At 47.9% G+C, this 18,562-nt stretch overlaps 9 protein-coding genes across 9 annotated transcripts; 5 read left to right on the top strand and 4 right to left on the bottom strand.

Moving 5' to 3' along the window:
• The first annotated feature begins 874 nt into the window (after window positions 1–874).
• B0J16DRAFT_283680 (fatty acid desaturase-domain-containing protein) lies at window positions 875–2,441 on the top strand. The gene is made up of 3 exons (XM_046123999.1): window positions 875–1,155; window positions 1,215–1,493; window positions 1,550–2,441. The coding sequence occupies exons 1-3, from the start codon at window positions 991–993 to the stop codon at window positions 2,225–2,227; spliced, it is 1,122 nt and encodes a 373-aa protein (XP_045987641.1). The 5' UTR covers window positions 875–990; the 3' UTR covers window positions 2,228–2,441.
• A 610-nt stretch (window positions 2,442–3,051) lies between these two features.
• On the bottom strand, window positions 3,052–4,247 carry B0J16DRAFT_381608 (PapD-like protein; the record flags this gene model as incomplete). Its single annotated transcript, XM_046131172.1, has 7 exons — window positions 3,052–3,480; window positions 3,533–3,658; window positions 3,719–3,834; window positions 3,886–3,944; window positions 4,000–4,022; window positions 4,075–4,145; window positions 4,208–4,247. The coding sequence occupies 7 exons, from the start codon at window positions 4,245–4,247 to the stop codon at window positions 3,052–3,054; spliced, it is 864 nt and encodes a 287-aa protein (XP_045987640.1).
• Window positions 4,248–6,152: 1,905 nt separating this feature from the next.
• On the top strand, window positions 6,153–7,150 carry B0J16DRAFT_335892 (uncharacterized protein). Its single transcript, XM_046127135.1, has one exon. The coding sequence runs from the start codon at window positions 6,277–6,279 to the stop codon at window positions 7,021–7,023; it is 747 nt and encodes a 248-aa protein (XP_045987639.1). The 5' UTR covers window positions 6,153–6,276; the 3' UTR covers window positions 7,024–7,150.
• A 2,500-nt stretch (window positions 7,151–9,650) lies between these two features.
• B0J16DRAFT_369815 (ubiquitin-related domain-containing protein) lies at window positions 9,651–11,139 on the top strand. The gene is made up of 4 exons (XM_046130298.1): window positions 9,651–9,941; window positions 9,988–10,198; window positions 10,255–10,405; window positions 10,456–11,139. Exons 1-4 carry the CDS (start codon window positions 9,860–9,862, stop codon window positions 10,960–10,962), a joined length of 951 nt encoding a protein of 316 aa, XP_045987638.1. The 5' UTR covers window positions 9,651–9,859; the 3' UTR covers window positions 10,963–11,139.
• Window positions 11,140–11,387: 248 nt separating this feature from the next.
• On the bottom strand, window positions 11,388–12,088 carry B0J16DRAFT_301435 (60S acidic ribosomal protein P1; the record flags this gene model as incomplete). The annotated part of the gene is made up of 4 exons (XM_046124590.1): window positions 11,866–12,088; window positions 11,711–11,788; window positions 11,494–11,629; window positions 11,388–11,434 (listed from the first exon to the last, which is right to left on the bottom strand). Exons 1-4 carry the CDS (start codon window positions 11,932–11,934, stop codon window positions 11,388–11,390), a joined length of 330 nt encoding a protein of 109 aa, XP_045987637.1. The 5' UTR covers window positions 11,935–12,088.
• Window positions 12,089–12,346: 258 nt separating this feature from the next.
• On the top strand, window positions 12,347–14,654 carry B0J16DRAFT_283675 (uncharacterized protein). Its single transcript, XM_046123998.1, has 5 exons — window positions 12,347–12,986; window positions 13,044–13,447; window positions 13,503–13,669; window positions 13,717–14,119; window positions 14,169–14,654. Exons 1-5 carry the CDS (start codon window positions 12,770–12,772, stop codon window positions 14,334–14,336), a joined length of 1,359 nt encoding a protein of 452 aa, XP_045987636.1. The 5' UTR covers window positions 12,347–12,769; the 3' UTR covers window positions 14,337–14,654.
• On the bottom strand, window positions 14,655–15,629 carry B0J16DRAFT_335887 (uncharacterized protein). The gene is made up of 4 exons (XM_046127134.1): window positions 15,102–15,629; window positions 14,998–15,053; window positions 14,791–14,945; window positions 14,655–14,740 (listed from the first exon to the last, which is right to left on the bottom strand). Exons 1-4 carry the CDS (start codon window positions 15,272–15,274, stop codon window positions 14,699–14,701), a joined length of 426 nt encoding a protein of 141 aa, XP_045987635.1. The 5' UTR covers window positions 15,275–15,629; the 3' UTR covers window positions 14,655–14,698.
• Window positions 15,630–15,682: 53 nt separating this feature from the next.
• B0J16DRAFT_412297 (uncharacterized protein) lies at window positions 15,683–16,721 on the bottom strand. Its single transcript, XM_046133289.1, has 3 exons — window positions 16,424–16,721; window positions 16,096–16,375; window positions 15,683–16,042 (listed from the first exon to the last, which is right to left on the bottom strand). The coding sequence occupies exons 1-3, from the start codon at window positions 16,672–16,674 to the stop codon at window positions 15,770–15,772; spliced, it is 804 nt and encodes a 267-aa protein (XP_045987634.1). The 5' UTR covers window positions 16,675–16,721; the 3' UTR covers window positions 15,683–15,769.
• Window positions 16,722–17,137: 416 nt separating this feature from the next.
• Window positions 17,138–18,344, top strand: B0J16DRAFT_381601 (uncharacterized protein; the record flags this gene model as incomplete). The annotated part of the gene is made up of 2 exons (XM_046131171.1): window positions 17,138–17,233; window positions 17,283–18,344. The coding sequence occupies 2 exons, from the start codon at window positions 17,138–17,140 to the stop codon at window positions 18,342–18,344; spliced, it is 1,158 nt and encodes a 385-aa protein (XP_045987633.1).
• Between the last annotated feature and the right edge of the window lie 218 nt (window positions 18,345–18,562).

Genomic DNA, 18,562 nt, shown 5'->3' with positions numbered 1-18,562 from the left:
TGAGCTACTCCGCTAGTTAACGGAGGATGTGTAGTATCCATCCTGATATGTAATCTGCCAATTTTAAGAGGCTCACTGTATCACCACCTCTTTAGGTCTCTAGGAATCTCTACAAGGTGCATCATTGAGCATCAAGGGCTTCCAGTGGACGAGAAGACCTTTTATATGTGTATATTGTATACAAAGATCACCGTAGTTCTGGATATGAACATTTCAGTATTCGTATTCGCACTTAGAGAAAAGAAACATACCTTTTCTATCCTATTTATTCGAACCCACTCAATAAGAAGATAGCCCTACCAGATTACCGGAATTGCAAATCTCGCAGAGCAAATAAGGAGAGAGACCCAGAAGGATTCCAACAAATACCGAATAATCGTATGGTGTTGATGTTAATCAATGGGATCAGACGGTCGAGAATGGCACCACTCGAACCATTTCCCCTCCCGCCCTTGTCAAATATTTTGTTTCTTGGAAGGACAGAGTGTCACTATTCCAAAGATGAGATTTCTCATTGCAGTTTTTATAAATTGAAGAACAACATGCAGACTGGAGTAAATAGAAGCTGTAGATAAACCAGAGCTCACAATAAACTACCAATATCAAAAAGACCAGACCAGACCTCACTGCCACGCCTACAATTCGCCCCTCTGAATGGTCTTTCCAAAATGCCCCGCCTTTCAACCCCTCAAAAACGGGCTTTGCTACGCTCGTCTCGAGTCCCCTGAATTTGGTTCCATCCCCCCCGCCGCCCCTAACTGACCCCCCATTGGCTCAAAGTCCCAATTAACATTTTCACCGCCTTAGGGTCCACGTAGCTATTTGGGCATTTCCCCTGGGCGATTTTCCACGCCGCATTCGAGAAGTTTAAGGGACAAATAGGGAGGCAAATGTTGAGCTTCCTTTTTTAAAATTAAAGCTCCCACACTTTCGCTTTTGTTTCTTTCGTTCTTTCATCTTCGTTTGTTTGTTGAAGGGAAAACAAGAAAAATGCCTGCGACAAACTCTTCTACTGTCACTTCGAGGGCAAAGGGCGATAGCCCTTCCCCAGCTCCTGCGCAGGACGCTGCCGACAAGACGAACGATTTCTTCTGGACGTACACCGAGGAACCTCATCGAACTCGTCGTCTCGCCATCATCAAGGCCCATCCCGAGGTTAGTACCACTACAATTGCTCTCTCTCAGTACCTGTCGCTAACATAGCCTTTCTACAGATCACCAAGCTCTGCGGTCCCGAACCTCTCACGAAATGGGTCGTCCTCGGCGTTGTATCTCTCCAGGTCTTCCTCGCATGGATGCTCCAGTCGACCTCCTTCTTCTCATGGAAGTTCTGGGCTGTCGCCTACGTCTTCGGTGCAACTGCCAACCAGAACCTGTTTCTCGCTATTCACGAGATCTCGCATAACTTGGCTTTCAAGAGCGCTCGCGCCAACCGTTTGATCGCTATCTTTGCCAACCTTCCCATCGGCATTCCCTACAGCGCTTCGTTCCGAGTATGTCATTCTCGAGAGTTTCTCGAATGTTGCAGCTTTGCTAACCTTGCTTCTAGCCTTACCATCTTACCCACCACAAGTCCCTCGGCGTTGATGGCCTCGATACCGATCTTCCTACCGCTTTCGAGGCAGTCTTCCTTGACTCCATTCTCGGAAAGGCCTTCTTCTGCACTTTCCAGATCTTCTTCTACGCCCTGCGACCCATGGCCATCTACCGCATTCCCTTGACTGGCATCCACGCCCTCAACATCCTTGTCCAGGTCACCTTCGATCTTATCCTCCTCAAGTACGCCTCCGTCAACTCTCTGCTCTACCTCCTGCTGTCTTCCTTCCTCGCCGGAAGTCTGCACCCTCTGGCGGGCCACTTCATCGCCGAGCACTACGTCTACGAGACCGTCACCCCCTCTGCTCGCGATCCCGAGAACAAGATCCCCGTGCCCGAGACCTTCTCCTACTACGGACCTCTCAACTGGTTCACCTACAACGTCGGTCTTCACAACGAGCACCACGATTTCCCCGCCATTCCCTGGACCCGTCTCCACGCTGTGCGAGACATTGCTAGCGAATTCTACGACCCCCTGCCTCGCCACGAGAGCTGGTGCTACGCCATCTGGCGCTTCATCTTTGATGAGAACGTTGGCATGTCTTGCCGTGTCAAGCGCAAGCAGGGTGGTCGTCTCGTTGGAGGCGGTGCTGTTGCCGACTGGAAGCAGTCTGAGATTGAGTCTATTTAGAGGGAGCACAAAAGCATGCGATAGAATACATATTTTAATAGTTGGTTTTCGAGGTAGCTGTTTTCTGTTGACAGAAGGGGCGATACGGCTTTTGATTTTATGATTTTGTCTCGCTACGAGTTGTGAGCATTAGAAAGACTAGATCATCGCACAGACGATAGTGTGCAGATCTTTTGCGCAAGGCGTTCTAGGCTACGAATAAAAACACATGAGATCTTTCAAATGATGATCACCATCGATTAAGTGCTTATAATTTTCCGTAGAACCCTAAAATGTTCCAGGCCAAAGCATAGACATTTTCGAATCCGAGCGGAAATTACTTAATAGTCACCCAAGACACAAGTTGCAGGAAAGGTAGATTTGTAGTGACAAAATAAATTAGAACGCCAAAGTTCTCAGTAAACGCAAACAGCAGAATAGTACGACACAAGAAAATACGAGAGCCGAGGAGGGCTCAAGTTAAGAGTGTACAGTCAAAGTCGCCCCGTGGGAAGCTCTCCTCTCCTTCGCCCATCGCTTTTCAATCCCCATAGCCATAGTCCATCTCCAAGTTGCAGCTGTCCAGGGCCGAGCTCATCGCGAAACCACCTGCTTGCTGGTGCTTTTGCTCGAGGTATGCAGTGGCTTCGGTGAGGTATCGGCTCGTTAACACTGCTTGTTCCCGCCTATCGTATGATCTGCTTCCCAGGTTTTGCCCTTGCCATACTTTGAAGATATATGCATCCGGGGATCCTATGCCTCCCAGTTGAGTTATCATAAGCGTCATCAGGCCTGTCTATTAGTTTCATCTTAAAGATCCTGGGGCCACAATCTTCTTCCTATGTCTAAAAGAAGAAGTAGGCGAGCAGGAAGCTGACCAAGCAGAGGATGGCAGCCATCTGCACTGGCACACCCTCGACAGTCTGCTGAACAGCCTGGGCAGTTTGGGCCAAAGGTCGCTTCTCGTCATCGTTGGAATCGGACTTGACGTTGCGCTGGCGGAGGCCGCTATCCTTAAGAGACACGAGCTGCTGCTCGGCCTGGGCAAGCTTAGCCTTAAGCTCCTCGTAGGTCAGCTCAGCAGTCTCCTTGATGGATGCTGTGGCCTGAGAAATGGCGCTCTTAACCTCCATATCAGACTGCATGGATCTGGGTCTCTCCTCCTCGTGGGAGCCTTGTTGAGGAGAGTGGTAGGGAGGTGGTGCGCTGGAAGGCGACTCTTCTCGGACGACGGGAGAAGAGTAGGTGCGAGAAACATCGGGTGTATCGTTGGCCTAGAATTTGGAATCAGACACAGGATCTTGAATCTGCAATAGCAGTACTTACGCCATTGGCGATGGCCGCTTTGTTGGGCGTAGACATTGGCCGGTGAGCCTCGCCATCTGGACCGGCAGCCAACCAGTTAACTCGAATCTTACGCTCAATAAGCGAGGCCTTGTCTGCGGTTTCGAGCTGGTACATTGTGTAAGTTTTATTGAAATTGGGTTTGAGATCTGATTGGGGAGTAAATACCACAGCGGTATGGCTGGCAAATTCCTTATCCGCGGTAATGGCTGTAGACTGGACGAGGAACTTGTCGCGGCATCTAGCGTCGGGGGCAGGATCCTGCTTCATCGCCTGGAGGAGAACTGTGCAATCATTAACGGCTGCTTGCCTGAGCTACATGGAAGCTCACTCACCAGAAACATCAAAGCTCTGACCGGCCTCGATGCGGCCTGCATTTGGTCGGACACAGTATCTAATAAGGTGTCAGGTATGCGCTTCGGAAGGTTTAGGGAGAGGGGCAGCCATACTGCTTGGGAGCGGTTGTCTTGACCTGTAAAGCTTATCAGCAAAGTCTATCGTATCAGATTTGCCAATCAACATACCTTGAAGGCGACAGGAGTCGAGTTGGGGTTCCTGAGCGTCAGAACCTGAGAAACCTCGGTGGTGAAGGGGCCTGGCAAAGAAGTCAATTCCAAGCTCCCAAGGGCCCGCTGAAGTCCATCGCAGATGACGTACGCTTAAAGGAAAGCTCGAAGGGCTCAATTTCGACCGACATGTTGGCTATTTATCGTCGTCTTTTGTAATTGAATCTGAGGTTGCAAAAGTCGGAATTGTTGGTGTCGCGCGATGGTCTTGGTGTTGGCGGTAACAAAGTGGAAACGTGGCAACGGCAGATATGGATGTTGTAGTGTAGATGAACAAGGGGGAAAGTTAGATTAGAGGTGGGAAAGTATTGGCGACACGAAGTTGCGCAGAAGTAATAAGATACAGTAGCAGGAACAGTCGCGTGTGGAATAAGGATGGAAGAGGAAACCGGTGACGAAATGAAAAGATTAGAGTAGAGTAAAGTAGTGGAGGTGGATTGGATGTGCAGGTTTGGGAATGGAATTGGAAATGGAAGAAGCCAGACCTGGCAGGTTTCCAGTTGACGTCCTACGACGTAATTGCTTCTTGTCGCCCTATTCCCAGTTGAGAAGAAGCAGCTTCAGGTGGTTGCTACAGCGCACGAGCCATTAGGGGACTTTCGTCTCCATTCCATGATTATAAACTCCGATGTCAGGCATTATTATACTGATACTTTATTCATCTCGTCTCTTTATTTCAAGGTCCTTTAATATCTTGACTCGAGGGCCTCGTCTTGACATTTATAAGCGTCACCCTTTTCACTCTTTAGACTCGCTATTGTCTAGACTTCCCCATAACGGCATGCAAGAGTTATCCACTCTGTTGCTAAGTGATGAATGGATTGTTTGTCCTTGTCCTCCACAAAAAAGGTTCCTGGGCTGCCTCAGAGTCAAATCGGACCAACAATATGCAGAAGCTGCGTTGGTAAGCAGCCATAGCTGAGAGCCTCAAATCAGGGAAGTGAGGGCATCATGGCTTGCAATGAGAACAGAAGCCACAGTCCCAGATCAGTGTAGTGTGCGAGTTTGGCAGCTACTTAGCGCAGCCATAGGCACATTCCCCTTTGTTTAAATGCGCCGAAATGTTTGAATAGAGTTGTAATGTGCCTTTGCATAACAATAAGAGATGAATCTCAAGTATCCACAACATTTAAAGGGTTGTTATCTCGGTAAGGAAAATTCAGGAACCGAAGCAATATCCACCAGCACCAGATCCATGGATGGTTTGCAGCAAAGACCCTTAGTCTTAAGAGCGACACCATATTGACCCCGCCCCCACGAACCGCTTCAGAATGATGAACATGAACATAGCGTGTGTCGTTTCGAATCGTGACATCTTCACTTTAAACGAGAAATTTATTATATCTGTGTCTCAAATGAAACAGTTTGAGGTAACAGCTTTACATGATCGTCATGGGTGGACTCGAATCTGCAACTTAATCTTTTGTATGACTTGGAGAGTGAAAAATCTGATAAGTTGTGAGACAGAGTATGCAGTTGAATACGGAATGCAGTCATTCTCGGAGATATGTACGAGGTGGATTCGATCTAGCTAGTAGCGATTCATGACAACAGCAAGAATAGTGACAGTTCGCGGTTGACGCGATGTCTTTTTATGCTAAATGATCCATCACGACCACATTTTCTAAGCGCTCAACGGCCTTGGCGTAGGACTAATGCACTTCTCACCATCTAAAAATATCTGTGTCGTGCTGTGCCAGAAACATTGAATTCCTTCTCCCACGCTACTGGAACAGCTGAGGAGAAAAAGGTGGATTGCAAGGCTCAAAGGGAACGCCAGATGCGGGTAAACACCCTCGTATTTGATCGACACGAGGGCGGTGCCACCAAGAACGGGTTGGTCTGGCTCCATTTCTTCCTCACTCCTACTCCTACGTTACAGTTGCTACTGCGGCTGACGGAATTTCTGTGATGGCATAACCGCTTCGGGCGCATGTGCGACCACTTTTCTGTCTCTGGTAGCGTTGTTTAGCATAGAGGAACATGAATATATATACGAGAACACATCCCTTGGATCATGTAGACAGAATCTCAGAAGAACAACACTTGATACATTCTTTGTCTGACATTTGTATCTCTCCAGATACAAATACTTCCTTCGTTTTTCGTATCACATATCATATCCCTCAAATCACCCAAAAATCTCACTCAATATTCATCATGGGTTGCAACAATTCCCGCCATGTTCTCGAGATGGAGTCTCGTGCTTGCCGTCCTGTCACTCTCTCAAGCCATTCAGCTGGTTCTGCAATGGCAGCCTCCTCCATCTTCCAAGACTACCCCGGACTCAGCCGACAACAAATCATCGATGCTTTCCAAAAGATGGCCGAGTATCTGAACGAATACGGCGTAAGCGTAGAATGTGTTGCGGTCGACGGCGCTGTCAACACACTCTACCTTCGCTCAAGAGAGTCAACTCACGATGTCGAGCTTCTCCTCAACGACCCTGCTTCAAAGGAAAGCGACATTATCAGCAACGCTGCTAGTTTCGCCAACAGCTCAGCCCAGGGCAACCTCGGCGAATCATGGCTCAACAGCTCGATGCAACTTTTCCTTCCCCGATATGTGCAGACTTCTCTCTTTGAAGAAGCCAAGAAACAGAACGAGATTGTCTTCGAGCATCAAGGAACAAATGGCGGACTCAAAGTGTACGCTGCGCCCTGGTCATACGCTCTTTGCAGCAAACTCAACCACTCTTGTGACAACCACAACCGAAGCGAAGGCATGGACGACGCAGTTGATTATCTCTACCGATATCTCTATATCACTGGACAAGACTACATCATCGCACAACAGATCGAGGATTGGTGTCAAATGTACCACCAGGATGTCTCGCGAGAAGCTTTTAGACGTTTGGAACAGACCTATGCCCGAAAGCACGGCAACTGGCCTATTGTTTGGAACTAGATAGAGGACAAGGACGGATAGAAAAGGAAAAAGGTTTTGCGGCATGTTAGACTTAGATGCATGACTTCTACGATGATACCCGGGTTGAATTTCACCCAAAATTAATGATAATATTGGTTCGGATTGATATATACTCCATTACATGCTTCCAGTGAATACTACAACGATCGTGAAACCAGATGGACCACCTTGCTCCGGCTAGGTACAATAGTTGAGCACAAGCATCAACAGAAATGCTACTGTTGATTTACTCAGAGTCGAATTTGTCGGTTGGACATGTCGTGTGATGCATTCCATAGTGTAAGTACGAGGTTCTTGCTGCAAGCCAACGGAGAAAGATAGCCTGAGCAGTTGTTCCAGCCGACCACTATAACAGCTTGCCGTTGTCCTTCAACTGGACCTTTGCAAGAGTCCATCTGATCTTTTGTTTGATGATATCCTCTCTCCCTCTGCAGTCCATGGTTCTTGGTTAACGCGAGGATTATCTGTAGATGATAGTTAACCCATCAGCCTCTGGTCAAATGTTAATTACTAGAATCGTAAGAACATACTAACACTCGAAAGTTAAATGCTAGTCCAGTTCTTGTCGTACAGGACATGTCTAGACTCGGTTAGCTGCCCGTTGACATCCTTCGTCAACTTTAGGAGATGTTAGTGAAAGTCAACAAGAGCAATGTAATATATCTAACTCCTTGGACATACTGAGTCGTAGCTTCTTGTCGCTGGCATATGGCACGAGTGTGTTTCGTTCGCTTGATTTGCCTTCAGATTTATTGCGACGCCCTGTTCTCCAAAAGCAACCGGCGAACCAAAAGACGGTTGTGTTCTTTCGAGCGTCCTGGGCCAGAAACGAAAGAATTTGGATATTTCATCCTATTGATGCCAAGTACTAATATATATATCGTTGATCCTTTAGACTCTCCGTCAGTATTGCCTCTCATGCATTTAAACATAGGTCCTCTTACCTCTTACTTGGAAGGGTTGTCCAAATCTGTAAGATCAGGTACCCCGACAGCTGTCAATCATAGTCCATGTTAGTAAAACGGGGTATGTTCGATCTTCATGTGCGGAAAGTCATCTTCCCAGACCAGGAGAACGGAGTCCTCGTGATGGGGCCGACATGTACATAACCCCAGGAAGATGACTACGCCGTCGACAGCCTCGGGACAGGCGCCCAGAACATGTTCTTCGCTCAGCGCGGTTCCGGGAACCCAACTGAGAGAAGTTCTCCCAATGCTCTCACTGGTCACTTAAGTAGCAATGGCTACTTGCTCATCAAAAAGCTTCTCAGGGGAAAAGTAAAAGAATCCTAGAAACTATAAGTTAGATAGGTTCAGGAAGACAAGAGGGTTTAGCACAACATACCTTCTCGGCGAATTTCCTTTTATCCCACATATACTATTCCCAGGCTGAGAGGTTGCTGCACTATATATAGCACCCTGGATGGTTGGCTATGCAGGTTTTGGTGTTAGATTGATGCCATGTAAGCTCAGACGAGTCATCATCTCTCTCAAGTTGATCTTAACCGGAAGGCCGATTTCAGATCTTTGTCTGAGAGCGGGTGCTCTTTGTTCCAGTGATCAACGACTTCTTCAGCTGTTGAAAACAAGTTGAGTTCGACTTTCTTATTCTTGTCGGACTTCTTGATGTCTGTGTACGTCATTGTCGTCGTCTACCCAAACTCCTTCGTTCGGAAAAGAGGGATCTTTGGCATCAGGATGATTCGATGATAGAGCCGGAGAGGAGGAGTTCTGAGTTGGGCTTCTCGGCGCATTTCGCCTTACAGGACGATGCAGTTGACTTGACCCAAGATCTTCCCGTCTGACAGGCTTCTGTTATGCATCGCTGGAGATCACCTGGACGAATATCGAACATTATATATAAAAGAAGCTAGATGCATTGAAGATGTCTAACATAGGTAAATAGCGGTCTCTCGACGCAAGACATGCCTTTTGGGAAATAAAGTCGTTATAATATAATAATATAGAGCTATACTCAGCTATACTCAGCTATGAATGCCACAAAGGATAACTCGTAGACATCCTGGGGAAAGTCGGGGTTCTTATAGTTCAGTCGAGAACTCGCATTACTCAGACATCTGCCAGGGCCAGATACAAGTCATCTAGGTGAGTGTAACAAACAAGTTATCGAGCATGACGGTTTAGGATGGTATAAATGCAACAAGAGAAATCGTCTGTGGCCAAGGGACTTTGTCACAAAGACAAAAGGCCGATATCAGTGGTAGAAGGTGCATCACAGGTTTGGCAATCGTCTTGAAATCATGAAAGAAACAGGATACATGCAGCAAAACAGCGAGCATTTACCCTGCGACTCTCCGATGTCCTGTCAAGCATATATCATGATCGATTGCCGACTCTCCAGCCAACATCTGCTAGGCCTACAGAACAGATAAAACGGAACTATTTTGACATTTGTCTCTTTTCTACCTATTTGCTACAACGCATTACATGCAAACAGATAGAAACAGACGATGTTAGAAGAGGAAGTTACGTTACAATACGGAGTCACGGTGGTTTGACCCTTGCTAGCCGTAGTAAACCCGGCCAAACAGCAGGCACGTCACTGAGGCAGCGGCTTGAATGACGTCTCTTTAGACTTTACCTAAGCTCAGGTCCCGTCTTTACACGTCTCACTCACTCACTGCCCAATTCACACTGAAAGCAATTCATCTCACTCAAAGCTTATAATTTGAGTCGCATTATTTCATTCACGAGTTTCTAGTCTGTGGAGATTTCTTTCTTCATCTACAACCGCCAACTCGATCTCACTATTTGCCCCTCAACAAACCCCACTATCACCAAACATCACCGCCAACATGGCTACCGATTTGGAGACTCTGCTTGATATGGGCTTCGACAAGGAGCGCGCTGAGATTGCCGTCAAGAAGACAGGAGGCCGTATGTTTTACCATTTTTAGCTTGATGACCAAACTAACTTGAGTAGTCCAGGGTGCCCTCCAATGGCTAGAGGATAACCAGGACAAGCCTATTGATGAGATCAAGGCTGCCGCTGCCGCCAAGGAGGAAGATGATGACGATGATACTGAGGCCAAGATCAAGGAGATCGAGACTGGAAAGGTGGCTTCTCTTGTCTGCAATGAGTGCGGCAAGAAGTTCAGAAACCATGACCTTGCTACCTATCATGCGACCAAGACGTATGTTGAACTTATGGAGCAATCATCCTAGAGCGGGTTGGCTGACTGGGTTGTAGCGAGCACACCGATTTCTCCGAGTCGACAGAGGAGATTGCTCCCCTGACTGAAGATGAGAAGAAGGCTAGGCTTGAAGAGCTCCGTGAGCGTCTTCAGGCCAAGAGAGCTGTCCAATCTGTTAAGGATAAGGAGGACCAGAAGCGCAATGAGGTAAGCGACTTAACAACTAATGCCCCGAGCTTAAATTTAACCTATTGCAGCAAATCCGACAAAAGTCCACCAAGGAGAGCCAAGAGGCTAAAGAGGAGTTGGCCAAAAAGCAGGCCGTCAAGGAGGCTGCAGCAAAGCGACAGGAGAAGCTCGAGGATCAAGAGGCCAAGCGCCGCATCAAGGCCAAGATCGAGGCCGACAAAGCCGAGCGACGACGAAAGGCGGAGGAGGCTAAGGCTGCCCGAGAGGGCCGCGCTCCTCAAGCTGAGGCTGCTGCTCCTGGCGGCGCTGCTGCAGTTGCCGCTGCATCCAAGCCCAAGAGCAATCACAACGAGGCCCGCCTTCGTCTGCAGACAGATGGTGGAAACATCACCAAGACCCTGCCCGCTGAGACAACACTGTTTGAGTTGGCGCAGCAGGTTCAGAGCGAGACCGGTAACGCTGTCTCAAGCTTTACTACTACATTCCCACGAAAGACCTTCGAGGGTGACGTCGATTTCTCCAAGACCCTGAAGGAGGCTGGCTTGGTTCCTTCTTCCGTTCTGATCGTCAAATAAATTATGACGTAGTTAACAAAGAGTGCATGGCGCGGCGTTGGTGGGAACATGGAGATGAAACGCATGGTGCTACGAAGAACAGAAAAGTCCTTTAGGTAGAGATAGAAGTTGACGAGGATCTCAAATCGGCTCGTCACAGTCACCAGGCACTTTAGACGAATAGTCACACTTTGAAGAAACCCATATTGAACTCAAACCACCCATGGCGGGACTTTTTTTTTATCAGAGCCTTTGAATTGACCAATTCTCCCTCCGCGAAACTCCGTTGAGCGCATTCATCATAGCGTCGTATGAGAGAAGCGACTCTGTCCAGGGCGCAGGGTATAGTGCCCGCATTCCATCCTTTATGATCGATTGATTGGAAACCCCGAAACCATGCAGTCGAAGTACAAAGAACAAGGAAACAGTCGTAGCGGCGTAACTTCTTAGTCGAAGAGACCGAAGCCCATGTCCTCGTCAGACTCCTCCTTCTCTGTGTGGTTGTCAGTAATCCGTTTTGTGTCTGTCGTGGTATTTCGTGGGTCAACGTACCCTCCTCCTTCTCCTCAGCGGGAGCAGCCTCGTCAGCAGCACCACCAGCGGCAGCACCACCGGCGGCGGCAGGGGCAGCACCGCCACCGGAACCGACGTTCACGAGAAGGTCCTTGACATCCTTGCCCTCGAGAGCCTATACACAATAATTCCGTCAGAAAATCGAAGTCCTGGAAACGAGCGCGCGCGAGTCGCTGGGATAATCGGTGGTTCGTACCTTGGCGAAGATGGAGGTCCAGATGGGCTCAACCTCCTCGACCTTAGCGGCCTTGATGAGGGACTGGAGCTTGTCGGCCTGCAATGTCGCGATGACGAGTTAGCGATCACACACAAATTCGTAGAAATCGCGGGGCAGTCGAGGAATTAACGTACGGTGATCTCAATGCCGTCGTCGGCAAGGATCAGGGCCGCGTAGGACGAAGCGAGCTCGGCGGTGGACATTGTGAATGGATTTTGACGTGCGGGTGGGAGATTGTAAAGTCTGCACGAAGTCGAGTCGTTTGTGGTTTGAAGTCGAATATCACCAAAATGGAGCTTACACAGAATTCGTCGAAATTCGGTTGGAGGTCTTGAAAGCCCTAAAAGTGTGCGGGAGGAAATGATTATCCGCTCCGTTGATGAGTCACGCCTTTCATTGGTTGATGTGAGACGAACCAATGAGACGAGGTTCCAAGCATGCCATGATCTCTACCCCACCTTCTGGCTGAGGCCCCCACTATTGTCGTCAGGCTTGATGCTCAATGCTCAATGCCGTAGGCGTGGGCGTGCCGCGTGCAGCGAGAGCAGCAATCCATGGATCCTTGGAGGGGGTCTGGGCTCCAGCTTCGGTCTCATGAGTGAGGTGACAACATAACTTGGTCAATGCCAATCCATCCAGTTGAAACACTGCAGTGATACTAGTAAATTTCTCCATAGGCTTATCATTGTCATTCTGTCATCAATCACTTATCTTCACTTTGACATCCCATAACTTCTCACAATCATCCCATACTCGTTCATTGCTGGTGACGAATCGAGCTACCGTGACATCCAGACTTCGACTAAGTCCATCACGACCTCCCCACCAAAGGTCGACTCAACTTCCCTGAATCTCTGGCCCCGCCGCCACTTTCATCGCCTTCGTCACTCCACGGACCCTCGGACAAGTTGCAAAGAGCAAGAACAACAAGCGAGGTCGATCCTAACTTTGATATATCCAATCCATCGCCGACTTATCCCTTTACTCCTCATTCAACATATCCACATACAGCAGTAAGCTCGAACAGCAGCTATCAACATGGATACTCCAGCAATCCCAATGCCGCGAGACCCTCGCGAGCAAGCTATTCTACAGAAGCTGTCAATGATCAGAGATCGCCTGCTGCTCCTCAAGCAAGATCGCACAAACTACATTCGAACGCAGGATGTCATGCCTCTGTTCGATGAGACAATGGACCAGGTCAAGGAGTTGACCATCGTAAGGGCGGAGACAGGCGCTAAGGAGGAGAACAGATGTATGTCTTCAACTCCGATCGCGAATAGATAACACGATACTAATAATGCTTTCGCAGTGGATAAGGTCCTGGAGAGCTGCTTCCAACTGCTTTCTCTATTCTACCTAACCATCGGACGAAACAACGAGGCGCCTGCGACATACGCTATGACATCAACTGTTAAGCGACTTCTCGACCACCTTGTTGAAGCCGAGCTCTACTCCGCCAAGGATCTCGGCAGTATTAAGTCTACACTCGAGGATCTATCTAAGAGCATTCGCGATGCTGCTAGTGACCCATCTCCCGATAAGCGACACCCACCATACATGCTCACACTGCTTGAGAACCGTGTTGAGCTATGCAACTCGACCCTAGCGAGACTCCAGAAGCGATTAGAGAAACTGCCCGACTATCTGCTGGAAGCTCACGAGAAGCTTATTTCAATCTTGCGATCCATTTCGCTAGCCAACACCAAGTCCAAGGTGAGCAAGCTTGGCGATGCGATAACAAGTTACAGAATGGACTAACATTACTTAGTTTTCGACATCCGAGGTTAAGAAGCTACGGAACCAAATCTTGGAAATTGGCGAGAAACACAACAATGGCACATTTACAGCAGAAGATGGAGCTTTGGAGGAGGGTGGTGAAGTGGTTCGAGACTTGTACAGCCGCTGCGTCCGCTGGTCGGATATGGTGCTTGAGAGGTAAGATGCGCGTAACTCTGTGGAAAAGCCCAACTGACAATGACAAGGCAAGGAGAGGTGGCTGAACAATGGCGACCGATTTACGACGCACTCATTCACATTCGCAACGACCTCGAGAAGCTTTCCCTCACACAGGCCTGGTCACTCCGAGAGACAGACCTGTACGATTTCCAGCGACAGCTCGACCGAATTGACGAGAGCCGAGGTGATAACGGTAACTGGTTGGACGACCGAGGGCGACCAGCGGACCTCTGGACTCAGCGAACTTTCCTGTACCTGATTCGACGATCATACGCCTACATTTACTCATTCATGTTGGCATCCGAGCCTGTGTCTGAGGCTCTTTTGCCTGTTTACAACCAGTTGCAGACACTGAAGCGATGCCTGATTGAGGTTAAGAAGAATGGAGGTGTTTCTTCAGTGAGAGAGCTGTACCCCTACAGCATGAAGGTATGTGCATACTACGTCGCTTTAGAGAATCTTGTCTAACCAAAAACAGCTCAACTCTTTGGATAACATGAAAGTGGATGGCAAATTTGTTGTAAACGGCGACATCCCCGAAGGACAAGGCAGCGTTACGGAGCTCTTGGCCGAGTGTTTCGACCTCAACTACGAACTGAGAGTTGCAGCTGAAATGGCAGCTGAGAGCGGCGAAACCGAGGCTTAGATTATGATACAGCAGTGGCAGGTATCTATATCTGGCGAGATGATGTTCCCTGGGGGGACTCTGGTGTACGATGGCGTTACTATTACTTGAATTGGAAATTCTTTCGGCAGGGCAGTTCTTTTCTGCGGTGTTTGGCAATTACTCGGGATTGCTTTCGTGGAGCTACTAATGTTTATGTACAGCGATTTAAGGGGCAAGATAGGGAATAGCTGGTGACGGGGGATCATTGCTACAGGATTAGTTCAAGAGGTATTTGGTAGTCAGTAAATGAGACTGGGCACTTTCTTAAGGTACCAGTGCAGCTAGCAAAATTATTATTTGGCAATTCGCTTCTAACATTGCTATTTTGCGGATTTGTGATATTAGTTGAATCTAAAGGCAGCCTTGAAAGGGTAGATCTGGACCTGTATATCATGTTAGACTCTAGTCTCCGAGTATAGTCTTGAGAACTCACCTTGTCCATATCCCAGACTCCTGAAGTCGCATAGATATCCTGGCTTAATTGCTCTCGCACCTCTTCCACAGACTCGGCAATGCAGACCAGTGTGCTTCCTGCGAAGTCCAAACTGCTGACGCTATCGTCTTTAGGAACACTGTTGAGAATGGCACCTAGATATGTTAACATTAGACTCTAGTACAAGGGTATGTGGATAGTACATACCTCCCATCTTCATGTTCCCACTCTCAACTTTTGGCTTCATATTCTCAAAATGCTGTCTACACCTCATCAGCACCTCACCCCTCTAACATTGTATCATTACTTACCCTCGAACAGAAAGTCGTTTCTCAAGAACGCCGGGCTTGTCAGGAACCACGACGAGAAACTCGTACTTGCCTGGAGGAATAGAAACTGCGCCGGAAGCCATTGTTCGAAGTGTTCGTGTAGTTAGAAAAGGGGTGACTTTGGGTCTGATGAGTGAGAAGATACGAGAAGACATTGTAAGTAAGGATTGGGTGTGTTTATGTAGTTGCTGCTGAGTGAGATGATGCCGGATTGCGGGGGAGTTAGATGTGGGGAAGTGGAGGGAGGAAGGGCGTGGTGGATTGTTGGGTACGCCCTTTGATGGATGAAGAACTGGGATGGGAGGATAATTGTGGGCTTGGAAGTTCCGAGGAGTCTTTGATAGATTTGGATATGTCGTGTTTCGTTTATGTTAACATATCGGAGCTGGTTCGCTGTTTCGCAGTATTCTGTGCCGAGGCTTCAGGGTAGGACCGCGCCGAAATCGGGTATAAGCTGCAAGTACATGGGTTTGTCATGATGAGACGGTTTGAACTGATGAATATTGAGTGAATGGTATAATTAAATTCAAATGGAGATCTATATGCTAAAGAAAACGGAAGCCGTGCAAGTCCTTCTAATTGTTCAACCCTTCTGTCTATCAACACCCGCACACTAATGACTCCCCACCTTGTTACTTTGGAATCTGAACCTAAGCAGTCTGCTGTTGAAACTCGTGACTTCCATGAGAGAGCTTCAATGAGTCCAGCTTCTTGATATCGTGCTTGATGTTTCGAGTCTTGATGCCGACGGCGATGAAAATGATGGTGACCAATAGCTCCGGGATCATACCAAGACACACTTCGGCTGCCTTCGAAGACAAGAAGCTGGATGTAGGATCTGAGATCTGGAGCTGGAGGAAAGCAATTGCGTAGGCAAGACGGAGACATAGGAGGGGAAGAGTGATGAAAACTGCGCACAAGAGCTTGTAAATGTCAGTACAAAGCTTCCGGTGAAGAGTGCTGAAGTTGGACTTACCAGCTTACCACCTCGAAAAGAGGGAACAGAACCGTGTGTAGGAGATACTCTGGTCTTACCTAGGGACCACAAGGACCAAACAGCAATCAAGAACCAGGCCAAAGCGATAAGTGCAGACGTAACTTTAAGAAGAGTCTTGTACTTGTCAACATCCTTGCCGTCTTGGAGATTGATGATTGAGACGATGATAAGAGCCATGGCTACTCCGACTAGGCCGTGGTACTTGACTTCGAGAACGATGTCGAGACGTCTGTTCAGTCGGGGGTTCGTGGCTCTTCGACTAATATTTGTTAATGACCCGGCATGGTATCAAGAGGGGAATACTTACGCTTCGTGCAAGATTCCAGAGGTAGCAAGAAGTAAAGGCGAGAGCCCGATACTGTTAAGAATAACAGGGCCAGTTGAGCTGCTTGCGCCATGGAGACCAATACCACCTGTAGTGATGCGAAGAACACAGAAGATCTGGATATAGAGCCATCCGATAAAACCAGTTTTTCCATGTTTGAAAAGACAGTATATGGCTGGTTGAGCTAGGATGATGTAAAGGGCGAGTTTGGCTGCAGCGATGGAGTCTGTCATTTTGATAAGAGAAGATGTTGTATAAGTGAATTGTTACGAATCCAATGATGCTGGTTTGATGAGAATGCGAAATGCGAAAACATGATAATTTCGGTCTCTATTATACTTCTAAAAATCTATACTGGCTGCCTCCTTTCTTCACTTCGTGGCAATGCTTCAAATGTTATTGTCTTGCGCCTCGCTAAGAGGTTGAACGAGAACGATGGCGATGGGGAAAACATGGACCACATTTGGTGTCTGAAGATCTACAGTAAGATATAAGTTAAATCCTTACAATGGATTCATCCAATGAGAAGGCGAGTGTCTGTCCCAATTGGCGACAATCTTACATGCAGATGGGTATCGGATAACGGCACCGACTAGCGCTCGTCCATTTCACATAGCCACTCTATAAGGCTCGTCGTTCTCGTTCTCGTTCAGCGATTATCCTAAGTTACATCGAATCTCAATTTGTTACAGCAGTATGAACGAATCGCAGCAGCCGCGTAAACGCGCAGCCAAGCTGTTCCACAAAAAGTCACGTACTGGCTGTCAGCAATGTCGAAGTCGTCGTGTCAAGGTACGATACCATCTTCGCTGTAGTGAATGGATAACTTACAATGCTCAAGTGCGATGAGGCAAAACCTATATGCTCACACTGCAATCGTCTCTCATTGACATGCATCTATGATCGTGCTCAATCCGATACCAACTCTGCGTCGCCGACTGAAAGTGGAGGACAGCAGAACAAGGCTGCAGAAACCATCGTTGATCCTCCAGAGTCAGAATCTAGAAGACGATTAGAACTTAGATTGTTTCATCACTACATGGCAGAAACTGGGCCATCTCTTTCCCTGGACCCTGCTACAGCGCATTTCTGGAATTCGACCATCTGTCGACTGGCTCTCGAATCAGACTCGACCCTTTATGCGATATACATGGTTTCTGCACTGCATATGCAGAAGCGCAGTACCATGACTGACACGAAATATCTGGATATATGCCAGACATATCTCAACATGTCTATCCGGGAACATCACAGAGATGTCGCTGAGATAAATCTAAAAAATGTCGAGTATATCGTTCTGACCTCTGGCCTTCTGCGTGTCCACGGCTTCACTAGACTGCAAGGCCGCTCCCTAGAGCCGTACACGCCCCCTATTGACTTTCTACGCATTACAAACACCAGCACCGCATTATTTCAGAAAGCGGGGGATCTCACGCAATACAACCCGGAGTCCGTAGCCAGCGAAATGATCGAAAGCGCCGCGGATCTCCTAGCAGATCTTAGAAATAGTGAACTTCCCTCTGATCTATCACCGCTGGTCAACTACGAAACGGGGGACAAGAAAACAGAAGAAGCATACGCGCGAGCGATAACCTACATAGGTTGCATACGAAAAGCCCTAGATGAAAAGGATGTGGTTAAGAGTATTGGACGAAGAACGATTGTATTCCCGATGGTTATGCATAAGGAGTTTGCGGATTTGGTGGAGGAGTTGAGACCGCGGGCTCTTGTTATACTGGCGTATTATTTTGGATATTTGTCTATGTTGAGTGAGTTTTGGTGGGTTGGGGATTCGGGGTTTAGAGAGATTAGAGCAATTGAGAGGATTATGCCGAAGGAGTGGTTGGGTTGGCTTGAGTGGCCGAGGAGTGTTGTACGGGATCAAGATGTTAAGATGGAGTGATATTGTGAGTGGTAGTCTAAGGTATTCTAGAGTTTTCTATATTTATGAGATATGTGTAAAACGAACTGATCGAGCAAAATATTTAGAACTGATATATAGAAACATTACTATGCCTTGGTTGCCATGCGTGATGTTAGTCACAGTGAAGAGTCTCATGCTCATCTCGTGAACCAAAACTCAGTCACATCAAGAGTAAGAGTCCGATATACGGGGCAAGT

This window comes from Fusarium flagelliforme (assembly GCF_020744385.1).
Source record: "Fusarium flagelliforme strain FIESC 12 MPI-CAGE-AA-0113 chromosome Unknown B0J16scaffold_2, whole genome shotgun sequence".
Taxonomy (NCBI): domain Eukaryota; kingdom Fungi; phylum Ascomycota; class Sordariomycetes; order Hypocreales; family Nectriaceae; genus Fusarium; species Fusarium flagelliforme.
This window is presented reverse-complemented; position numbering and strand designations above follow the sequence as displayed.

What these genes read in the sequence shown, in the direction of transcription:
- B0J16DRAFT_283680 (XM_046123999.1), top strand. Translation starts at nt 991, where the DNA reads ATGCCTGCGACAAACTCTTCTACTGTCACTTCGAGGGCAAAGGGCGAT. An exon ending in TCATCAAGGCCCATCCCGAG is followed by an intron (nt 1,156 to 1,214) that starts GTTAGTACCACT and finishes GCCTTTCTACAG; the next exon opens with ATCACCAAGCTCTGCGGTCC. An exon ending in CCTACAGCGCTTCGTTCCGA is followed by an intron (nt 1,494 to 1,549) that starts GTATGTCATTCT and finishes CCTTGCTTCTAG; the next exon opens with CCTTACCATCTTACCCACCA.
- B0J16DRAFT_335892 (XM_046127135.1), top strand. Translation starts at nt 6,277, where the DNA reads ATGGGTTGCAACAATTCCCGCCATGTTCTCGAGATGGAGTCTCGTGCT.
- B0J16DRAFT_369815 (XM_046130298.1), top strand. Translation starts at nt 9,860, where the DNA reads ATGGCTACCGATTTGGAGACTCTGCTTGATATGGGCTTCGACAAGGAG. An exon ending in CGTCAAGAAGACAGGAGGCC is followed by an intron (nt 9,942 to 9,987) that starts GTATGTTTTACC and finishes TAACTTGAGTAG; the next exon opens with TCCAGGGTGCCCTCCAATGG. An exon ending in AGGACCAGAAGCGCAATGAG is followed by an intron (nt 10,406 to 10,455) that starts GTAAGCGACTTA and finishes AACCTATTGCAG; the next exon opens with CAAATCCGACAAAAGTCCAC.
- B0J16DRAFT_283675 (XM_046123998.1), top strand. Translation starts at nt 12,770, where the DNA reads ATGGATACTCCAGCAATCCCAATGCCGCGAGACCCTCGCGAGCAAGCT. An exon ending in CGCTAAGGAGGAGAACAGAT is followed by an intron (nt 12,987 to 13,043) that starts GTATGTCTTCAA and finishes ATGCTTTCGCAG; the next exon opens with TGGATAAGGTCCTGGAGAGC. An exon ending in TAGCCAACACCAAGTCCAAG is followed by an intron (nt 13,448 to 13,502) that starts GTGAGCAAGCTT and finishes AACATTACTTAG; the next exon opens with TTTTCGACATCCGAGGTTAA.
- B0J16DRAFT_335887 (XM_046127134.1), bottom strand. Translation starts at nt 15,274, where the DNA reads ATGTCTTCTCGTATCTTCTCACTCATCAGACCCAAAGTCACCCCTTTT. An exon ending in AAACGACTTTCTGTTCGAGG is followed by an intron (nt 15,054 to 15,101) that starts GTAAGTAATGAT and finishes GATGAGGTGTAG; the next exon opens with ACAGCATTTTGAGAATATGA. An exon ending in GAGTCTGGGATATGGACAAG is followed by an intron (nt 14,741 to 14,790) that starts GTGAGTTCTCAA and finishes CATGATATACAG; the next exon opens with GTCCAGATCTACCCTTTCAA.
- B0J16DRAFT_412297 (XM_046133289.1), bottom strand. Translation starts at nt 16,674, where the DNA reads ATGACAGACTCCATCGCTGCAGCCAAACTCGCCCTTTACATCATCCTA. An exon ending in TCTGGAATCTTGCACGAAGC is followed by an intron (nt 16,376 to 16,423) that starts GTAAGTATTCCC and finishes AACAAATATTAG; the next exon opens with TCGAAGAGCCACGAACCCCC. An exon ending in CTTTTCGAGGTGGTAAGCTG is followed by an intron (nt 16,043 to 16,095) that starts GTAAGTCCAACT and finishes GACATTTACAAG; the next exon opens with CTCTTGTGCGCAGTTTTCAT.